General features: G+C 46.9%; 1 protein-coding gene across 2 annotated transcripts in view; it reads right to left on the reverse strand.

Annotated features, from left to right (window-relative positions):
- Positions 1-19,134, reverse strand: part of LOC132909437 (protein O-mannosyl-transferase TMTC2-like) — a 172,448-nt gene extending 153,314 nt beyond the window's left edge. For both annotated transcript variants that reach the window (XM_060964289.1, XM_060964288.1), the window contains exon 1: positions 18,342-19,134. In XM_060964289.1, coding sequence (XP_060820272.1) covers positions 18,342-18,427 — 86 coding nt within the window. In that variant the 5' untranslated portion in view covers positions 18,428-19,134. The remainder of the gene's footprint in view (positions 1-18,341) is intronic.
- Positions 19,135-21,185: the final 2,051 nt, after the last annotated feature.

The raw sequence follows: 21,185 nt of genomic DNA on the forward strand, positions 1-21,185 counted from the left end.
TGAGACACAGCACAGGCGACGGAATAGAAATTGCGTATTCGCGGAACGACGTACTATTGTAATATACTTAGCACGTTCTTCTCCGCGCAGGATCTCTCTGAAACCAGTTACGTGCGCTCTTAGTTCGCGAGCCAGCATGGAATGAGCTTATATGGGATTCCTTGAAGACGCTCTTCTCCTCGTACCATGCTGCAGAAAAGCTGGAAAGAAGAAGCGTGAAATGAACGCATTCACTCGAAAGGAAACGGGTACTCGTTACGGGACGCGGCACTGATATATTCGATTAGATTCTCCGCTACCATCCTCTTTTCTCTACTGAAATCTTCCCTGTTTCTTTCTCTTCCTCCATACGCGATCGTTTATTAGATCGTTTCATAACACCGTTCGCTAATACGTAACTATCCGGTTGGATAAGTCGGTATAAGGAAGGTGCCAGCAGCAGAGCACCGTCTTGTTATAACGTCGGTGGCCGCCACCTCTCGAGGTACCACCCTGTCCAACCTCTTTGCTCTTTTCACTCAACGAGAGAAGACGAGGAAGAATCCAAGAGGCGAAGTAAGAGCGGAGCGGACCGCCATTTGGTCCGGACATTAAACCGATATCGTCTTAGATTTTCCATTCTTCCTAAGTACTTACACGACTTCCTTTTTCCCTATTACGTCGCGCCTTTATTACTATCGCCGATTTTGATCTCCTAATACGAAAGCCCTCGATAAACGTTATCTCGTAGATCGCTGGATATTTCGAATCGAAGAATAGGACTAGGTTGGTAAAGATATTATCGACGATGGCGTTATCCAGTCATTGAAACAACGAATTGACTAAAATCGATCGACCCAAAACGTTAATGGGTTACATCGACACGAAATTGTACACCAATTTACATGGAAAACGGTTGGGTTAAAATGATCACTCGTTAAACGCGCAGAAATTTAATGATAAGCGTTCGGTTTAGCTTAATGGCTTAATGACGTCCTGAAATAGAGAGATTTATGATCGTATGGGAAATTTCTTCCGCAAATCAGTAATAAGGTAATACGCGATAAATTTCTCTCGACTGCGAGAACCGCGTTCGAATTTCCTTTCTCCGACGGAAGGAAGGTCGAAATCGCGGAATATTTATACATTTGCTTGATATCGAATCTGGTTACAGTTTCCGGCGATACCTTTGTTTGCGTATCGCCGAAATTTACATTGCAAATACGATCCTCTTGACTTTTCGATTCCACGTGAGAGAAGAGAGTAGAGAGTATATATATATATATATATATATATATATATATAGTATAGACATATATAGTATAACAGCATTCTTGATTCGCGCGCTAAATTGCAAACCCAACATGGACCCCCTTTCGTGTTATCTCGCGCGCCGGCCGCCACCGACGTGCAAATTTTTGCCCGGCAATTTTATGCTGCAGTCTTGTATTACCTTAACGACCTTCTTCCCTCGTCTGCCGTCGACGTTCTGGTCGAACATTTTTGTACGTCGAACCGTACTTTAATATATATTCCCTTGCTACCATCGCGCTACCACCACCGACATCCCCCGCCGCTGGAAGAAGTATTAAAACGCTGAAGAAAAGCGACGAGCAATTTCACCCCTTTTTACGGGACGTTTATAAATCATTCGCGAATTTCATTACAGGTTCGCGCGGAGAATTTAACTACGCGCTAATAAACACGACCCGAATCGCGCTCGATCTTTCGTTGGAAATACAACGCTTCCACTTTGACGTTCGCAAACATAGCGCTAAACTGCAACTTGTTTCGCTGATTGTATTAATTTCACGTTGCGAGCGTGACGTTTTCCAATTCGTTTTACTTTATCGTTAATATTCCTTTCGACTGGACTCTCTCTCTCTCTCTCTCTCTCTCTCTCTCTTTCTCTTTCTTTCTTTTGTATCCTTCATCCTCGTCGAATATCTCTCGGCATTTCCTTCTTCCTCTGTTTCTCATGCACCATTCTTCTCATTCTCGTTCTCTGTCTCAACTCATCGACCCTGACTTAACACTCATGCGCTGCTATCCAAACGTTTGCACAGAGTTAAAGGATGAAAATAATAAGTCGACACTTCGTCGAGAAGTGGTTCCATGTCGGAGTTTCATTGTCCCAAGTACGAAAACTCGATCGAACGGTTTCTTGTGCAGCTACGTTTTTCCCTGTGTGCTGCAAGCACTATAGCTACATTTTATTTATATTTATGCAGACGCGAAATTCTCCAAGAATTGGTATTCTTGGTACACGGGGTTAAACGCGTCAATAATCGATACATGAACCGCGTATAAATAGATTTAGAATATCTCGAACAGCTCGATTGCAATTGCCACATAACCTGAATAAAACTGTTGCGAATCTTTAAGAAATTTCAGGCTGCATTTGTTTATTATGTTCGTATATAGCCAGAATGCCTTTGTAGCATTCTGGAATCTCGTTTCCGGTACGGGAATCAGCAATTATACATTCAAAGGTTGCAACGTATTTAAGCAACTTTCATGGTTGGAATGTTTTTCAATTTATTTCCTTCTCCTCGAAGAGAACGTCGTATAATCGTTCTTCGTCCGTTTTGAATTAAAGCGTTCATAAAATACAGTTTGCCGTTGTTTCCTGGATGGTAATGGCGTTCATCAGAAAGCCAAGTTTCACGTCGTAACAATTTACTCGAAAAAAAAAAAAAAAAGGAACTATTTCTTTAACAAGTTTCCTGCGCTTTTGCTTTCCGTTTAAACTCTTTAGAATCTTCGTGGTTGCTGAACTATCGCGTTAAAAGAAAGAAAAATCTTTCAATGTGGTTAGTTCTCCGAGCTTTCGTTAAAATCGTCAATCATATTAAGGCTGTGCTTTGATAACGCGTAATATAACAGTTTTATTCGTCCTTGACGTCGTACGAAATTTTTCCCACCGAGAAGAAGGAGGTAGAAAATTATACGCGCGATATACGAATGCCAGTCACGGCGAAGGGATCTCCACTTTACTGTTTTCGGGCTGCTTCGCTGTCCTAAGCCAGCCAATTTACGGTGCAAACATTAAGGTCGTCATAAAGTAGCGGCAGTCTTAAGATGCTATAAATCGCTCCACCCACACATCCTTCTCGCGTCGCAGCTCGCCTGTCAAGCCGGGTTCGCGCGCGTCTTCCTCTCGTTCCTCGTCTTACGGCTCGAATCCGCGAAAGCCCTTGACGAAGCGTACCAGCAGCGGTGTATTTCACTTTCGCGATGTAATTTCTCGAGCGCGCGTGCCGAACGAGCTTGGCCAGAATATCGCCGCTGTACCCGTCCACGTTTTTGACGTTGAAGAAACGACGCTTGAATTTGTACGAGTCGGAACAATGGCGACGTCTTAAGGCCGGAACGGTGTTGAATTTGAAAAAAATTGCCGAGATGTTCTTCCATCTCGACTGCCTCTTATTTATCCCTCGCACAATATTCCGCTCGAGATACATTCCGTGTCGCGTCCCGCGGGAACGGAATACCGCGGAAAATTTCGAACGTAATAAAGACGAATGCCATGTACTCGGTGTCCGTCCTCGTGTTATGAATTATTATTAAACTACTTTCCTTTCGGATACATTTTCGTTGCAATCCGTTCACATACAGCGCGCGAATGCCGCGTACCAACGCTTCGACACGCTTTGCCACGTATGAGAAATCGGTGCTTTGTCATCGACTGATATCGAATCTCAATGCCGTGAATCGCAGTAACTCGCGCTACTGTCCTGTTCGGCACGGGAAATGGGCATGCGTTCCAGCTGATAAGCTCGCCACCTCGGTTTCAATGCACAAAGAAACACAGGCGGATGCTCGGCAAGGACGAACTTGGAAATAGCGACGGTGCAACCAGCGCGCGAGTTAAATTCCTCTTTCAGTTGTTCGTTCCGTTTCGCAGACGAGAGAATAGTGGAATCGAAGTTAGCGAGACATCAAACGGGCCGAGTCGTTGTTAGTTTTGCTTTTGAAGAGGATGATCGATATATTTGCCGCAGAGAAAGGGAACGACAGTGACTCTGAGTTCGGAAAACGTTTAGTTTTCCATGCAAATTACCGTGAAGCATTTTAACGTTGCACAATGTCGTTTCACGCGTTTCGCTTTATTCTTTACGCGTCACATTCGACGCCTGGTTGGGGTTTTAGTTCGCGTTCAAGAGCGTTCCTTTTTGTTCGAAATAAAAGAGAGCTCGGACGAACTGATGCGCGGCTGGTTTTTAGGTCTTCGTTGGAATAGAGGTCGGTATCGGGAGAACGGAACGTGAGCGCACACGTGACGCGGCTAACTAGCACGGTACGTGTGACGGTATAAACATCCTGGTGTTCCGTGATGAATACGGCCGGTAATTACCGAATGGTAATTACGCTAAAATGATAATGACGCCGCTTCCAGCGTACTGGTAGCATGTTTGCCAAACTATTCTATAATTTTACTACACTCCCGTTGCATCGTATACATCCAGTTAGCCCTATTACACGCTCGAAAGTTATTAATAATAACAGCGCTAATAACAATAATAATAATAATAATCAGAGTCAACAATAGTACGATGATCGTAGTATCATCGATTTGTATAGATGTACGCAAATTTCAAACTTGCGATTTCCTGATTTAATTACCGCATTATCCTCGTCGTAGAGCTATCGCCGCTTCGAGCTTCATTTTTCGGGTATTACAAGCCAGCATGAGCCCGAGCCTGTACATTTAGAAAGCACGCGCCGCGACGCGCTCAATTGAATTCGTTCGTCCGTTCGTTTGTTCGACCGTGCAAATAGAATTTTGCGATTGTTAATTTCCATAAGCGGCGCGTAAATACTTAGGGAAATTGCGTCGGACGAGCAACGCGTCGGTTTTTCGGTAAAGAGAGAAGGTGGTGCACGCGAGCGACAGCGATGTTTCTGCAGCGTGTTCGTAATGTCGCAAATGGGATGATAATAATTATTACAGAAACGAGCACTTTGCGGTGAACAACGGTGATCGTGGTAAAACATTAACGATAATGGCATCGTTTTCTCGAAATTGCCGTGGCGGCGGGATCGCACGCGCTCCCGAAGCAACGCGTAATTTTATATAGTCCGATGCTTAACGTCCATCTACTCGATAATCGCGTGCCACTCCTGGCGGTCGACTAGCCGCTTTTCAAGACGTTCAACTTTCCATCTTTTCCCACTTCGTAACCTCTTGCCCTGTACGATTCGTTACGGTATCAACAACGCGACGACTCTCGCCAGAAAATGTACGCGAATCTCTTAACGAAGGGACTCCGAACGAGCTACCTCGTCCCTGAAGTTTCGACGGCGCAATTTCGCGGGACAATCGTCGCACGACGAACCATCAATGACATCGAAAGACCTAGAATACAAACGCGACTAATTGGAACCATGGCCCAGGCCAAAGTTCACCGGGGCAACCTCGGTGGAAGGGAGAATGAAGGGAACACGTAATACCCGTTTATAAAAGCCTTTGTAAGCGAGAAGACACGCCGGTCTGTACTACCCGCCGCCTATTATGCAAGGTGGTCTGTAATTAAATTGGTAATTAAATTATAACCTGACCAGCATCGATCGATTATTTACGTAGCACGTTGCTCTGTGACGTCGCGACCATGCGCCATCCAACAGACGGATTTTGACATTATTAACGTTGCCCTCTTTGCCTCTCCTCCTAAGTTCTCCTCCCTCCCCTGTGTCCTCTCTCTGACTTCCCATTTGAGATTCTCATTCCTGGCACGATAACGGCCAGGTAACCGAGACAGTGCCACCAACGAAGGAACCTTGGAAGGGAGCTTCGTGGTTTAATTATCTTCGCCTTCATCGTGGAAGCTGCAACGACGACGACGACGAAGACTCCGTCGTCCGTACCAGTGGTTTCCTTTGCTCGACGACGTGACACCGTTTCTAATTCTCTCTTCCACCCGTCCCCTACCCTCCTCTGCCAGCCGATTACATTATTAATATCAACGCCCAGGCCAGGCTGGTGCCCGGATAGACCGACAAGTTTTTGCCAGACGCGGCAATTTAAATGTATGTATGGCGGAACACGCGAGCACACGGAGAATTCGAAATTATCGAGAGAGAATCGAATCGCGCGACGGCTCTACCGAGCCTGAGAGATGCTTCTCTCCCTTCGAAACCTGCCGATTCCACACGACCGACTCGTGGTGAACGACATACGAGCGTGAATAAATAAAAACTCGAGCAAGCAGGAATATCGGAGGCTCGAAAAGCGACGGTTGAAACTGCACGGTGATAAAGAATTGATCAGATAGCCGTAGCAAGATTCGAGGCCGGACCTTTTCGTTGTCGGACGAACGCCCTACCAATTGCGCAATCTAGATCGTTGGAAGATATTTCCGGTCTAATCTTTGGAAATGGCTACCGCCTACGGCTCGACCGATCTGATAAACACCGCCTATGTTCTCGACCACGCAGGGAAATCGATCTTGTGAAATCAGCGTAAAAATCCCGCTATCTGCCTCTGTCCCTAACTCGAAATAAACTTTCGACGAGCTACCCACTGGGCTAAAGTCGAGGGATAAGGGCGATTAAGACGATTTTCGAGATTGTCGCGTGCAACTTCGGAACGGATAGCGAGCAAACGATCGTTCGAATCACTTTCTCCCTCTTGGTGGAAGAAATTCCGTTTTTCCAATTTCCATCGAAATCATATTGCGTTTAAGGACTAATCGCGTTTCTGCGAACGATAATAAGCGCGATCGATTTCAAGAATGGACGCATCGACGCACGCTTAGCTGATTTGATTTCCACAATTTCCTGGGGAGCCAGCGGATTGTCATGCGGAACGCGAATCGAGCTATAATTTAGATCGTGCGTCGGCGAGAGAGCGAGAAACGGGAGGGTGGTGAGAAGGGCCAGCTCGTGACGGCCAGCGGTCTGACTGGGATAAATGTGAGAGACGAGACAGAGAGACAGAGAGAGAGAAAGAGAGAGAGAGAGAGAGATGGAGAACGGATTGACAGTGCGAGAGGGTGGAAAGTGGGAAGCGGTAGAGCGGAAAATAATGCAGCGTGCAGAATTACAAATTACACGCTACAGAAGCACTAGGTCCCTCCCTGTAGTAGAAGAGGAGCTCTGTTCGTTCCGTTGATTACACAAACAACATTCGTCGTCGCGTAGAGAGTTAGAGGGAAAGAGGTAGAGGAAGAAGAGGTTGTAGGGAAATAAGGGATGAGGACTGCACGAGCGGGTGGTATCAAACGTAGTCGTTACAAAGCCGGCTATTAATCTTTATTACAAACAATCCTCTGTGTTAATTCCGTGTAATTTGCCGGCAGTCATGTTCCACGACATTCTCTGCCTACGGGATGTCGTATACGCGTTGCTTTCTCGCCGACCGCGACGCGTTTTCGATTTAATTGTCTAACTCCCCGGAGGGAACTACCGATCGTTCCCTTGTAAATTGTAATAACGCGACCAGGACCTGGATAGAGCTACGTTGGGAATATAGCTCGTAGTAAATATGGTTAATGTGCAAATATTAATACGGTTTATTAATACGGTTCTGATTGATTACCTTTACTTGTGAAAACAAGTTCATTGCGGCCGCGTGGACAATTTGATTCCACTCGTTTACCCACCACACACATGCGCCAAAATACGTTCGTATCCTCGAAGAAACTATTCGCCCGTGATATTATCTTTTGATTAATTCGATCTACCGAGTACCATTACGTGGCAAGAAATACCGGTAAACACGGAATCACTTTCTAGTATGCAAAATAAGGTTCTTATCGTTGGCGCCATTGAACGTAAAACCGAGCAAAATGTTCGTACGCGGCAAGGATGCGGTTTATTTAAGAAGTATTTACGTCACTGTTTATCGAATTTTCTCCACGCCATTTGACCGTATCTACGGGCGCAATTTTGCCACGATCTAGATTTACGCGAACCGTCGAGAATCGTCCACGAGACCCGGAAACGGTCTTTCCCACTAGCTCCAGTCCCGGTATCTCGATTGACCAGTATCTCGAAATAACAACGAGCAAAGAATCTTCTGGGGATGATGTCCGAAACCGATAAGGAACTAGTAGTATCCCGATATTCTGCCCCTCTGTCCAACAAACTTCCGGTCGCTTGTCCGCGAATAAGAGGCAGAAAAAAGCGAGCAAAAGAAGGAACTCGAGTTTTACGCTTCAACGTACACGTTTTAGCGCGCACCAAACATCTACAAACACCTGCTGTATCGACTACATCGTTTCTTCTACGACCGTGGTCTAGCTTCCACGTTAGCTCCTTGGTGGAGACCTCCCTTCGGATTATAAGGCGGCCCCGACCTAACGTTCTTTTTGCGGCAACGTGTCCGAACAAGGCGGGCATCGATTTCGCATCTTCGTGTCTCGCTCGTAAGAGCAGAGCGCACACCAAGCCGGCGCAACCAGACCAGAGGGAAAGGACGACTTCCATTATCCGTGCTCTACTTTCACGCTCGACGTTTCACACCGCACTAGCAGCCTGTCGTTTGCGGAAAGAGTGAGTCGTAACGCGACGAAATTACCGCGCGTATGGCCAACGTGAACCCAAGCTTCGCGGCCTTAAACTTAAGGGCGGATGGACGTTCCGTGGATATTACTTTTCTATTCCCGCCATCTGGCAACCGACCGACATACGTTTCTACAGAGCGTCAAATTCCAGGAAACTTCGATTCTTTAATTCGATGGATTACGTCCCTCTAGTTGGATCACCGTTTAGTTGGTAAGGTCAGTTAATTATTACCTGTTAGTTGGAAAATTCGTAACGTTCGTTGATAAATAGTAACGTGGTGGAGTGATTTCGTTATTTACGGAGTTCGTTCAACTTTTATTGGTTTTATCAACCACCAGATGCATCCTATCAAACGTCAGATGAATTCAACGCACGCACGCGTTAAAGTTTCACACGTTCCCATTCTGTTTTCCAACAGACGTGCTTTTTGTTTGCTCGACGAAACAAAATCGAAGAAGCTTGTGGGATCTCTGGACCGATACGTAATCGCGTGGTAGCATTTTTCCTCGGGCAAGAAAATGAAAACGTTCGATTCTAAAGGAACCTCGTTAGTTTAAAATACACTTTGCGATGGAACTTGGGCGATGATGATATTGCAGCGCGGACTTAGCAAGTCCGCGAAATCTTGTCAGACTTGGCAGACTTAAACGGCGTAACTTCCATGGAACCTATACAATATTCGAGTCGAGACATTCTCTTAATTATTGCAAATTATTCATGAACTACATCGTACCCGTGGAACAGTCTTTGGTGATACGCTTAGGTTAGCGGCCAAGTACACCACATCTTGCTGACGCGACGATTAGGATGTCCAAAGGGCGATGCGAAATTCTTCACCTAATAACGATGTCGAGTTCATAGGGAGAACAAACAATCTCTCGAGCGTTTTTCTTAACTGTAAGTAGCTAGTAGTCGTGTTTGAGGACTAAGCTTGGCGAAAGGTAATCTATCAACAGATTAGGCAACTTACTCGCCAAGTAGTTGCTCCTAACAAACGACTTCCAGCATAGCCATTTTTCTTGCCACAATTCCCGGAAACGGAACTTCAGATATATAAGAGCAAAGAATCTTTCCAACGAATTCAGTCAGCGAATCTTCCTGCCGCCCTAAAAGAATCAAACTGTTGGGCAAACAGATTTCTTCTCGCTAAGTCTAACGCGCAAACGAGGTCTACCGCCGGAACATCGTGGCGAACATTCGAAAAATTCTACGAATACCCTCGATCATGGGGAGTTGAACTTCTCCCGAGTCGGTTCGACCAATCTATTATTCCAAGTTCGTGTCTACGTGTGTCTACCGCTAGCGAATTTTCGTGAGCGTGTGGAATCGTAGATTTACACGGTTGCATCTATGTTTCGACGCTATCGACATCGAGACGGTGTGCAGCGAGTGGTGGCGGCAGAACACGATTTTCAGCTCTTTGGTATCGAACATCCGGGCAAGCTTGACGTTAGACTATATACGGCGAAGATAATCCACTGCTAAGCTCGCTCGATTCGCAAAGACTCTACCGTTTGCTTGAGGATTTGCTATTTCGCTTGACTTCCTTCCGCTCATCGGTCCCTCCTTCTCTTTCACTTTCGGCACACCTCGCCTCGGTGTTTCGACTATTACCACTATCGTTGTCCCGAAACTGCTCGACGTACCAGTTTTCCCGGGGACTTGGCGAAACAGGTGCTGGAGAATTGGTCGAGAAACGGGATAGAGAGAGTGAAGAAGGGTGAAGACACGAAGAGAGAGAGGGAAGAATCGAATCGAAGGCGTAGATGGTCTAACGAGTAAAAGATAAAAGAGGAAAGAAAGATGAAAAGAAAAGAGCGAGATGACGGGAACGTTTTGTTGCCAAGTGAACAACGAAACGTTGTTGTTCCGAGCAGGAAGCTCGCTGCCACGCGATGATAAGAAAGAATTCGCTCTTTATCTCGGTAGGCGGCCAGCTTGCAACGCGAAAATCCTTCCTGCGATTTTATTCCCGAAACGCCGCCTGAAAATAATTCTGCATCCTGTCTGCAGAGAAACCAACGTTCCCTTCGCCGAGAATCTTTATCTCGCGAGGGAAAAAATAAAAACCTCGACTCTATGGAGGATAGGAAAAGAAAGCTGGCATCTCGAATTGAGCTTGATCTTTGTAGCGTACCGTGTGCACGGGGCTTGTAAATTCTTTGGGAACGATAACAATACGAATAGAAGGCATCTGAAGATAGTCAGTCGATGGAGATGCCGTGAAGCATTTACGAATCCACGAATCTTTTTAATACATCAGCCTGCTCAAAGCTATCGTTTCCAGATCTTTGATAAATTATTTCTTGAAACCTAGATGACTAATTTAATTTGAACCAATTATATTTCAGAATCTGTTCACCAGGCCATCTTCCGGCTGCTACGTTGAAATTCACAAAACAAAATTCCAAGTTTGCTAAAATTGCGCATAAAATTCGACTAGCTCATTTCGAACGAGACATATTTTTCACAACTCGCAATTCCATCGAAACTTGGTACGATCCGGTACGGCAAATTTCTTTGCCAACTCGGTCGGTGCGCTTAACAAATGCATTGAGTGAATTTTAAACGAAAGGAAATGGAAGAACACCGGAACAGAGGAGGAAGAATAATTAATTACCTTTGATATCGATTCATCATTCGAAATTAATGCTAATTCACTTCGGAAGATTACTCCTTCCCTTCTTCCCCTCGCCCCCGATGATAATAAATGTGAACTTTTCATGGCAAAATGGCTAAATGCGACTCCCATAGTAGGCTATTGATCGATCGGGCCGGATTTATAGATTAATAAATCGCACGAGTGCATTCATTACCGGCTCGCACGACACCCCGTCCAAAATTGCTTCGAGCTGATACTGTTTTCGCGGTGGCGCGATGGCTGACCCAGGAAACGAGGATAAAAATGGCAGCGCGTGCCTCACGTCGATTCGTTCCAATTCGATCGACTGCCGATTTCACGAGAGATAGAGAAGGAGAGAGAGAGAGTTGTTATAGGATGGGAAAAGAGAGGAGAAAAAAAAAGGGAAAGCGAGAGGCCGAGAGAGCGATACCACCTGGCATCGGCCAATCGGCTCGATTATATCATCGTTTCACGCGAACAGCGCGCCAAATATTCGATTTTCATGTGGTGGTGAAGAAAATCCAATACTTCCCATCGGTTTTTCCCTGACGTTTCGTAATTACGTATTCATCGCAGCATAAAAGAGAAATTTGTCGCCTAAACTATTCTGCTATAAATAGAAAATCCCCGTGGCTTATAGTTTAATTCGTCTATTTTTAAAACCGACCCGAATCGTCGATGTCTGAGCATTGTTCCGCGAAGTTTGCGTCATTTTCGTGTCTCGTGGCACGCAGGTCGCGTAATCCTAAGTTAAGTAATCGCGCACGAATTAACTATAGCTAATTAGTTTCGCGACGCACGCGGTGTAATTGCAGCCCTGTCCCCGCATCAATTTGTCAGTCTCGGTGATCTCGGGCGCGAAGAGACACAAACAAGACTAGAAGGAAATAAAGCACGCTTGCTTGTTCCAGTGTGTACAGTGGCTCGATTAAAATATTGCACGCGGCACGTATTAAGACCGGAACTCTGCAACACCGTGGAAAGTTGTGGCTCGTATTCAAGGCAACGGGTGCGCGTTTCATCGTACCCCGGATCATCGTTTGTTCCAAAAGGAATTTCCGCGAGCGGCCGACAGAAATCTCTTACCGATATTGGCTGGTCAGTGGTCAATGAATGGCGCGTGGCATGATCTGAAAGAACGAAATACAAAAAGGTACGAGTTCTTGCACGGCTCGCTTTTCGAGCATCCATCTAGACGTATTCATCGTCTTTGCTATCCAACAAGAAGAAGACGAGGAAGAGACGGCGCTGGGTGTTCCCAGCAATGTTTCGCTACTTCACGGAAAGAAAACCGGGTAAACGATGAACAAACATTCGTCGATACATCGGTTCCTTTCGCCAACGTACGAATTCACGTCAAAGAGACCGCAGCTCGTATCTTGCCATCTAATCCACCGTAACTTTGATAAATATAGAGCTTATTCTAGGCTGACGTTGCCTTACAAACTTCGTACTACTTTCGTTTCTCAAAGCCTACCTATCGAGGCGTAGCGTTCACCGGAATTGCATACGTTCTCTCGCCTGTACGTGTAAACCCGCGACATTGGGTCGTTGCAATCCCCTAGCTCGACCTATCACATGGTAGTAACCTCCCGCGGAGGGAGGTTGTATGAAGGATGTATAAATACGTCGGATTTCTATTGTTTTCCGATCTTCGGAGCACGCTTCCATCAACGACAAGTTGTATTTCATGGGAACCGTAAGACCCTATCAAGGCCAAGAGCCCAACGATAAATAATCTCTCTGCCCAACTGCTTGTACTCTTTCTGGCGCGATAAAACGCATCGATCCAGGGCCATTCTGTCCCGCAGGATAAATGCTCGTCGACCGGGTGTGCACTGGCCGAGCTACACCCTCTATCGCATCGCACGAAATGGCACAACGCCGTGCAGCTTTATTCGTTCACAGTGCACAGCGTCGTCCATCCGCGCATACATAAGCGCCACGCTGTTGGCCGGCACGAATAAATAAACCGATATTCCAGTGACGGAATTGCAAGAATTTCAGCCAGCGGCCAAATGACGAGGTCCAACCGGCAGCTGCGCCAACCGTTCACGCTCGACAACGCGTTCGAGAACGACTCTTTGTTTCGACCCTTTGCGTTTGTTCATTCACCGTCAGTCGCACCATCCCATATGATCATTCTGCGAATGACTATTCCATCATGGGCTCCTTGATTACCGGTCGATGCTAGAATCGAGAGTGAAGAATTAAAGATACGGATGCCAGCTGTACGAGATGTCATATCGAGGGAGAAACAATTTCCATGGTGACGAGTTCGCCGAATGAAAGATGTTATGATACGATGCGCGGACTAACTGCTCGCGCGGCATATCGCGAGAATGAGTGAGAATGAGCGATAAAAGCCGATTGATTTCTCTTAATAGGAGCACGCCGATAGAATAGAGAGCAATGCATGTGACAAATAGCTCGAATTTGTCATCCGGAGAAAAAGCATTGTTATATCGGAGAGCAATCGATTTGTACCAGTCATCGTCCGCTATAGTTCTAAGAACTAGACAAGCGAGGCTCGTCGAAACCGTATGATTTAAAGACACGCGACTTCGAACGATCTTAGAAATGTCCGGGAAATTCATCCATCTTCAACGGCAGAGATATCGTTACTGCAAAAAGCAATATTAAAACATTACGGCGTACGACCAGATTTTTGAATTCCGTCGCCTACCATAGCTCACCTGCACGCCAACTCTCTTTCCGTCGAGCTCATCCTGAGAGCGCGCTCATCCTGCATTGTCAGTCGCAGCTGACAACGCGAGTGGAACAACGAGCGGATTTGCATGCGATCCAAGATCTATTACGCGCGGCCAGAAACGCTCGCAAGCGGCACGGCACATTTTTCTCTCTGTGCCTCTCTTTCTCTCGTTTGCATTCCGTTTTCAGCCAGCGTCGACCGATTCGATTCGAAGCTGCGCGCGCTACCAGGTTAATTTGAGTGGAAATCCTCGTTTCGGCCCGCGTCCCGCTCCGCCCCTACGTTACACGCACGACCGGCCAAACGATGCAATTTTTTAATACTCTTGGATGACCGGCCGTTACAGCAAACAGGCGGTAGACGACGCTCGCTCGTGTTTTCCATGCAGCGAAGGTTAAACGCGATGTAGAGAAGTAGCCGTCTTCCGTTCCGGGAAACCAGCGACCGTAATTTCTGATATTGCTACGCGTAATTGATTATCGGGAATTATCGATTCGCGCGGGGCGTACACGGGATGCCGCCGTCATTTTCGCAAATGTAACGGACAAAGCGGGGGAACGGTGTATGGATTTGTCAGGCGCGAAACCAGTAAAACGATTCGCGGTCCCATTGATGAAATGAAACATTTTTCCGTAATGTTCGGCTACGAAGAGAAATTATACGAATGTTGTAATAGGATGATGATAGTGGTGGTGGTGGTGGTGGTAGTAGTATTGTAACGCGTTGAACCGATGGAAAACGAGCGTTCGACGTACCGACGGGAAACGGTCGGGTGTAAAACGAATGTACCGTGAAATAACAGACTGCTCGAAAAAAGGTTTTAAAAGAGCTTAATTCCATTATTTAACGAAAACATAAACACACACGCGCTCGTGGTCCACGCAGCGACGACGCACTGGTTGCGCGTTGTTATTTTCTCGATACCCGTGATACCCGTGTGCAAACGTGTTTAAACAGTTCGCGTAACACGTTTCCCTGGCACTCCATTCCGCGAGTAGACTTTTTTACGGATCAACTGGAAACAAAAACACTTGGAAAACAACCCGTTTGGTAATCGATTTCGATTATTTATACGCGCGAGATTGTACTTGTTTCCAGTTGGAAAATACTACGCGCTTTCTATGTCCTTCGCGCTCTCTTTCTTTCTCCTTTTCTTTCGGTTACCATCGAAAGACACGAAATACCCGGTATCAACAGCTCCGTCAATTATTTATACGTTGTTCGCTGGAAAGACGCGTACGTCTTCAGAAAAGTCCGCGCGAAACTGAAATAGTAATGCTGTGGTTTACATTTGCTGCGACCGAATTGCGCTCCACCGTCGAATGCTACTGCCGTATTATTCACAGGCATCGCTGTAAAGGAAAGAGAACTAAGCCTCGAGCCCGGTAACTTTTCTTATTCCGAGCTCGTAGCACGTTGCTGCGAGCGTCTCTAAGTGCAAGCACGCCCGGCTGCATATCTCGGAAATGCGTCGGTTTACGAGATTAGGACTCGACTAGACGAGAGGATAGAATGTAACCGAAACTTTTTCCCTCGTTCTCGTACATTTTATCCGGCGGCCGCGTTGGTCCTCTTGGTCTTTTCGCGCGGTTACCATCGTCCTTCCCTTCATCCCCAAGTTCCTTCGCGGTGACCGAAAAAAAAACGCTGGGCAAATAAATATAGTCAGGCCCCGTATTCTTTGCTAAGGTATTGTGGCCGGCGCGACGCAGTAAAATACGATGCTTTTATTATCCCATGAGTTTTAGCATGGCGCAACGCGGCCAGAATAAACTCTCGAGACGGGGTAAACTGCGGGAGTAAAACCTTTGCGCCCAGGCTAAACCAGACGGGATCTTCGGATCTCGTATCTCCTATTTATCATACAAACTTTTCTTCATTTTTTATCCGACCTGACACCGGGGGTTACCCTTCCGGGCTACGATCCGGCAGAAATGGCGATGGATTTGGCGCGATGAAACCGATCCCCCGATACAAACCAACACGAACATCGCACAGTACGTTGTGTCGCGTCGGTGAGTCAGGGCCGACAGAGAGAAAGAAATATTTAGCCGCGTGAAACGTCGTTGGGCAACTTTTTGCGATTGTCGCGATGCTAACACTGCGGCCAGGGAAGAACGGAAACGGGAAACGAGCAGGAAAACGGTGAAAAACACAGTGGGGGATGAGAAAGACGAGGTTAGCGCGAGATAGATCGCGCGAGGAAGTGAAAACGAAAAAGAGAAAGATGGAGGAGACCAGGCAAAAAGGGCGACGATGGAAACTCGGCTCTCGTTCATAACTGGACTCGACTTGATTATGGTCGCCACGAGCGCATTGGCCGTTTTAGCTTTGGCGGTTGCATCGAACGAGGTAGCCGCTAATGGGCCGGATATGGGTGAAAAATTATCTCGGCTTAATGCTGGCGCCCGTTTTTCGTTATTAGCCGAGATTTTAAGGTTCCATAGAGAGTATCGTGGCGGGAGAAGACAGTTCGTCCAAAAGAGAGAACGGTAATGAGAAAAAAAAAAAAAAAAAGAAAGAGGAAGGGAAAGAAAAAAATTGAGAGGATGAGATATATCAGCGACTTCGCTGCCACACTTCGTTCGTAGGCTGATCGCATTGAAATTTATTCAGCGATTAAACGTTTGATCGTCGGACCAACCGGTACACGCAATTCCATTAGAACAGGCTGGACGGTTGATTTCTAACGCGAACCCCGGAATAAACTAATTCGAACGATTAGCCGGTAGCCGCGTTATTCCATTACACTGGGTCCAACTATTTATAACGAGAATCGGTGTGTATCGAACGACAAGAAATGTCGGGTGCCTGCTATTTTCGTTAAATAATACGTTAAATTCGAAATAACTATCTAAATAAAAAAGATAAAAATACCGATAAAACGTAGAAATACGTTACATTACAAGATCATGATCAAAGTTTTAAAGAGAAACAAACTGCTGACGACTATCAGAGATATCCCTCTCTTAATTGTAAAACATCTCCAAACGGCCAAATTCTTCCACAATGCCAGCATGATCGAAGCAATATATTACGAAATCACTCCCCTAACTATTTCATGATTTATCAAACACCGTATACACTTAAGGGGTGGCAATTGATCGTATCCGAATCGAGCCGATTCGGCGATGCAACAAAGACCAGCCGCGCGGTTCTTACGCTCGAGAGCTTATCGTCGAAAATGCAGGCGAATAAATCGGCGCGTTATCGGCTATACTGTCAATGGGTGGAGAGAAGTTATCGGCGGTGGACCGTTGCACCCCGTGAAACGTTCACGGAGGCGCGCTCGCGCGATAACGATGCAACAGATTCCCATCGATGACGCCAGAAGTACGTAATCGGGCTTGGTTCGGTGAGCACACCGACCTCGCAGCTGATCGACCCGCAACTACGATGTCCCGGAGATTACGGGATACTCAATTAAGGGATTCGGTATCATAGAATTCGAGAGCTTCGGATTAAGGACGCTTATCGCAAGAGTAACTTCAGATTATACACCGTCGTGTTTCGTCGTTGCATCCTGCGTGTCGAATTCTATCTATTCGCCCGCGACTCCTGAATAATATCGCGAGTCGTAGCGATTATTCGCACCAAGCAGCGCGTTATAGGTTTTCTGATGGCTGGCGAAATTACGAAGCGTCCAACGAACGTTGCCTTTCCATCGAAACTCTATAGAGACGAAAGAACAGGGCGAGAATACCGTGGCCAGATACTATCGCAATGTAACTGACTTTCGATCATGGAAACGTATAATTTCAAAGCGAATGTACAAAAACTAGTAACGCTAATGCAGCGGCATATGATTTGCGCCCAGCTACCACCGTTAGCGTAGGTAATTAGTAATATCTGATTAACTAAACCGGAATGGAATCGGATTAAATGAAATCGGAACGCAAATCGCGGGACCTCGTAAATCAGCTTATCCAGCTGCGACTTGTCCTTTATTCATTGTGTTTGAGCTTATTTGCAGTTACATTCTACATTTACCGTCTATTGCTCCCGTGCCGATAAATATCCTATCATTATCGTTGTCATTAAACAGCCTGTCGTACCCTACAGTTGATGATTAATTTTAAATCCCCATAAATCACCTATTTAAATCGTTCGTTCGCGCCGTGACAAGCGTTCGATGACGCGTGTTATTTGATGAAAATTCACGAAGGCCGATGCCCTGGCCCTGTCTATATCGTTGTCCTAAATTCGAGATTCCAGCTAATCTACTGCTCGCCTTTGTATCATTTACGAAAGTAAGAAAAAGAAAAGTAGCATACACGCGATGATTTTAATATGTTTACAACCAAGGGATATAAACAGACTCGAGCAACGAAGCTTTTTCTCTCGCCTGTAATCGAATACAATGAAACGAGAACAACGCAAATATCAAGATTCCTATCTAACGTTCGAATGTAACTATTTGAACGCATTAAAATATACGTCGATATACCAAGGAACGTAAGGCCACGAAACAAGGTCGAGGTGAAGCAACGTGTAAAAAAAAAGTGACAGTGAACTCACCGATCATCGTAGACGAAACCCGCTTGCAGGGTGTTGCAGTAGAGGGCCGTGGCGACGAGGGCGCAGGCTACGGCTAGGATATCCATGTCACATCGTGGCGAGGACGGTGGCGGCGGCAGCGATGTCGACGGTAGCGGCGGTGACCTCTTAACTTGTTGCACGTCCGCGGGCCTTCCTCCTCCACCACCTCCACAGCCCCTCCTTTTCCACCTCCTGGCTCCAGCGGTTCGCCGTACGGCGGTCGAGACGTCCGCCGGACGGTCCAGCGACCGCCGCTCTGACGCCTGCCCGGATGTATCTCGCCCGGGACGAATGTCGCTGACACGTCGCGAGAAACGAGCCAGTAATCAAGCCGCGGCTTCGTCGTGCCGTGACGCGCGACGTGAAACGATCTGATCGGCCGAATCGTAGGTGATGCTTCGGAGACGACGTTCGAGAACGCACCTCTAACGCGGCTAACTCGATCGTCAATGGTCGTGACGTCAGACCGTCTGTGGAACGGTGGCGCGGAGCCTGGACATCGGTGCTCGACGCGCCGGATTTCCGGGGAACACGCGACGGAGTGATCGCGGATCCACTGACTGCGTATTATCGTCCCGCGCTCCGAACTCGCTCTTTCCTTTCAACCTATTCTCCTCGAGTTTCTTTTTACCAATTTTCAGCGAACAACCACTCTCCGCGACACTTATCTCGACGATATCACTCGTTGACCGATCGCGTTCTCCGTTTGATCACTGCTGAACGCGACTCGAATCGCGATCACTCATTGGAAATCGAGTTTACGTTAGATTACGATCGTGCGACGTTCCACGTCGAACTGCGCAATTTCCAGTCCGTACCGTTCCAACGATTTTCGTGCAATGTTATTGTAATCGAAGAGCAACACACTCGACCGCTTTCCTCGCCGCGATAAACAAGACTGGTGCGACGCGACAAGGTCGGTCACCATTAACGATGTGTTTTCGGGCCGAGGTTCACCCGACGTTTTCTCCCGAACGAGCTGGCGAGAATGATACGTACAAGAAGGTTTTCTAATTGTGAGAGAAACAGTGATCTCGGTATAACCGCGACGCGGCGCATGTTCCGAATGCGGAACGCCAACTGTCGCGCGCCCCCCGAGGACGAGCGCTTTATAGAAGCGGGAGACGGGCATTGATCGGACAGGCGCTTGCGCTTGCCCGCTTCTCTGCTCTTTCTCCTCCTCTTGCGTCCTCCTCCTACCTCCTGCTTCTCATCCTCCGATATGCTTCCTGGTCCTCCTTCGCTTCTCTCCTCCTCTTCTCTCTTTCTCTCCCTCTCTCATCCTGGGCTCTCTTCTCTGCATGCTTCTCGACAACCTTGCCACCCACTATCTACGACCGGCCGCGTGCACGATGCCGACCACGACCACGACCGCGACCAACGGACTGGATTAACCGCAACCCCGACGACGCGACGTTGCTGACCGATAGCTGGCCTTTTAGAAAATGACGCGCAACGTCGTCTACGGATCCTCCGCCACACGCGTCGCGTGCATCTATGAATTCTCATCTTAGACTTTTTCGAACGTCTTGCGATATCGCCAGGTAGATACCAGTTGACTGGAGACACTCTGCAAGAATAATAGTTACGTGTCCGCCTTTAGTCGTTGAATCAGACGAATGCTGATATGAGATAGAGAAAAATGGGCGCAACGATTGTAATCGCGCGAAGGAAGAAAAAGATGGATGATGAAGGAGAAAAAAAAACGCGCAGACAACAGGTGTTAAAGAGATTCAGAGATTTCTTTTCTCCGCGAGTTAGATCGCTGGTCCGCAGGTTGGTATCGCGATATTAAATAGGGTTGCCGTGGCTTGTAACGTGCTCTCTGTCCCTCGGTGTTGCCGTTTCAGTCCTCTGCACCCTCAAATTACCACGATTAATCACTATAGTCGCGAATAATTAATTGCGCGCAAGGGGCTGCGTGAAGCGTACATTCGTCATGAGTATTGTTTTAACCGTTGCAGTTGCGCTCAGTGATAGTATACTTAGCCGTGGCGTACACGACTGCACCCATCTCTCTTCTAACGAAAGATATTCTCGCGGAGTTTTCAATTAACCAAATGAATGTGCTAAATATCGTCCTTTGCATCGAATAATGTGTTATTCAATTGCAACGCAAATTATCCGTGCAGTTTTCCACGTTACCTCCGCGTAATCCTCGCAGTACCGCATAGCCTTTGTTCAGGAAACATTCAACGCGATTCAATAGAGGCGAATAAGAAAACAACGTACTCGTTTTATATAATCGTTAGATTCGTTGCATCAATCTCCTTTCGATATTTTATCATAGCTTTGCGATAATCGCGCGCGTATCGTTTCGAAGCTTTTAATAAATAACCGCGAACAAGTTAACGTTAAACACGAGCGTGCAATCGATCCGCGATTAATATTAAACAGGTGTGGACAATGAAACGAGCTGAAAAAAAAGCAATCACCAGAGAACCCCTAATCAGTCTGCTTACCACTTAGCCCCCTGTCACATAAAGCACGACATATAAACGCGCTGGGTAATGAGAGTCGATCGAAAGTCAACGAAGGGACCAGAACGAGGCATGGGTAAACAATTGTGCGCACGGAATGGGCACCGGCCGATTATATACGGGAAGGAACGGTCGAGCGTATGAGGCGACGTATATTACACTGCACGTGTACGCCATCCCATTGGAGCTACCACCCTCCAAATGACCTCTGTCCACCTTCTTTCTGTTCCTCGTCCTCGTGACCCACGGAGCTCGAAGAGGGGTTGCTCGCGAGTATCGACGCTACTGCACGAGTCACGAACATACCGTTTTTGCCAACGAGATATCTGTCTATAGCTTCAAA

The sequence above is a fragment of the Bombus pascuorum genome, chromosome 8, assembly GCF_905332965.1.
Source record: "Bombus pascuorum chromosome 8, iyBomPasc1.1, whole genome shotgun sequence".
NCBI classification, from domain to species: domain Eukaryota; kingdom Metazoa; phylum Arthropoda; class Insecta; order Hymenoptera; family Apidae; genus Bombus; species Bombus pascuorum.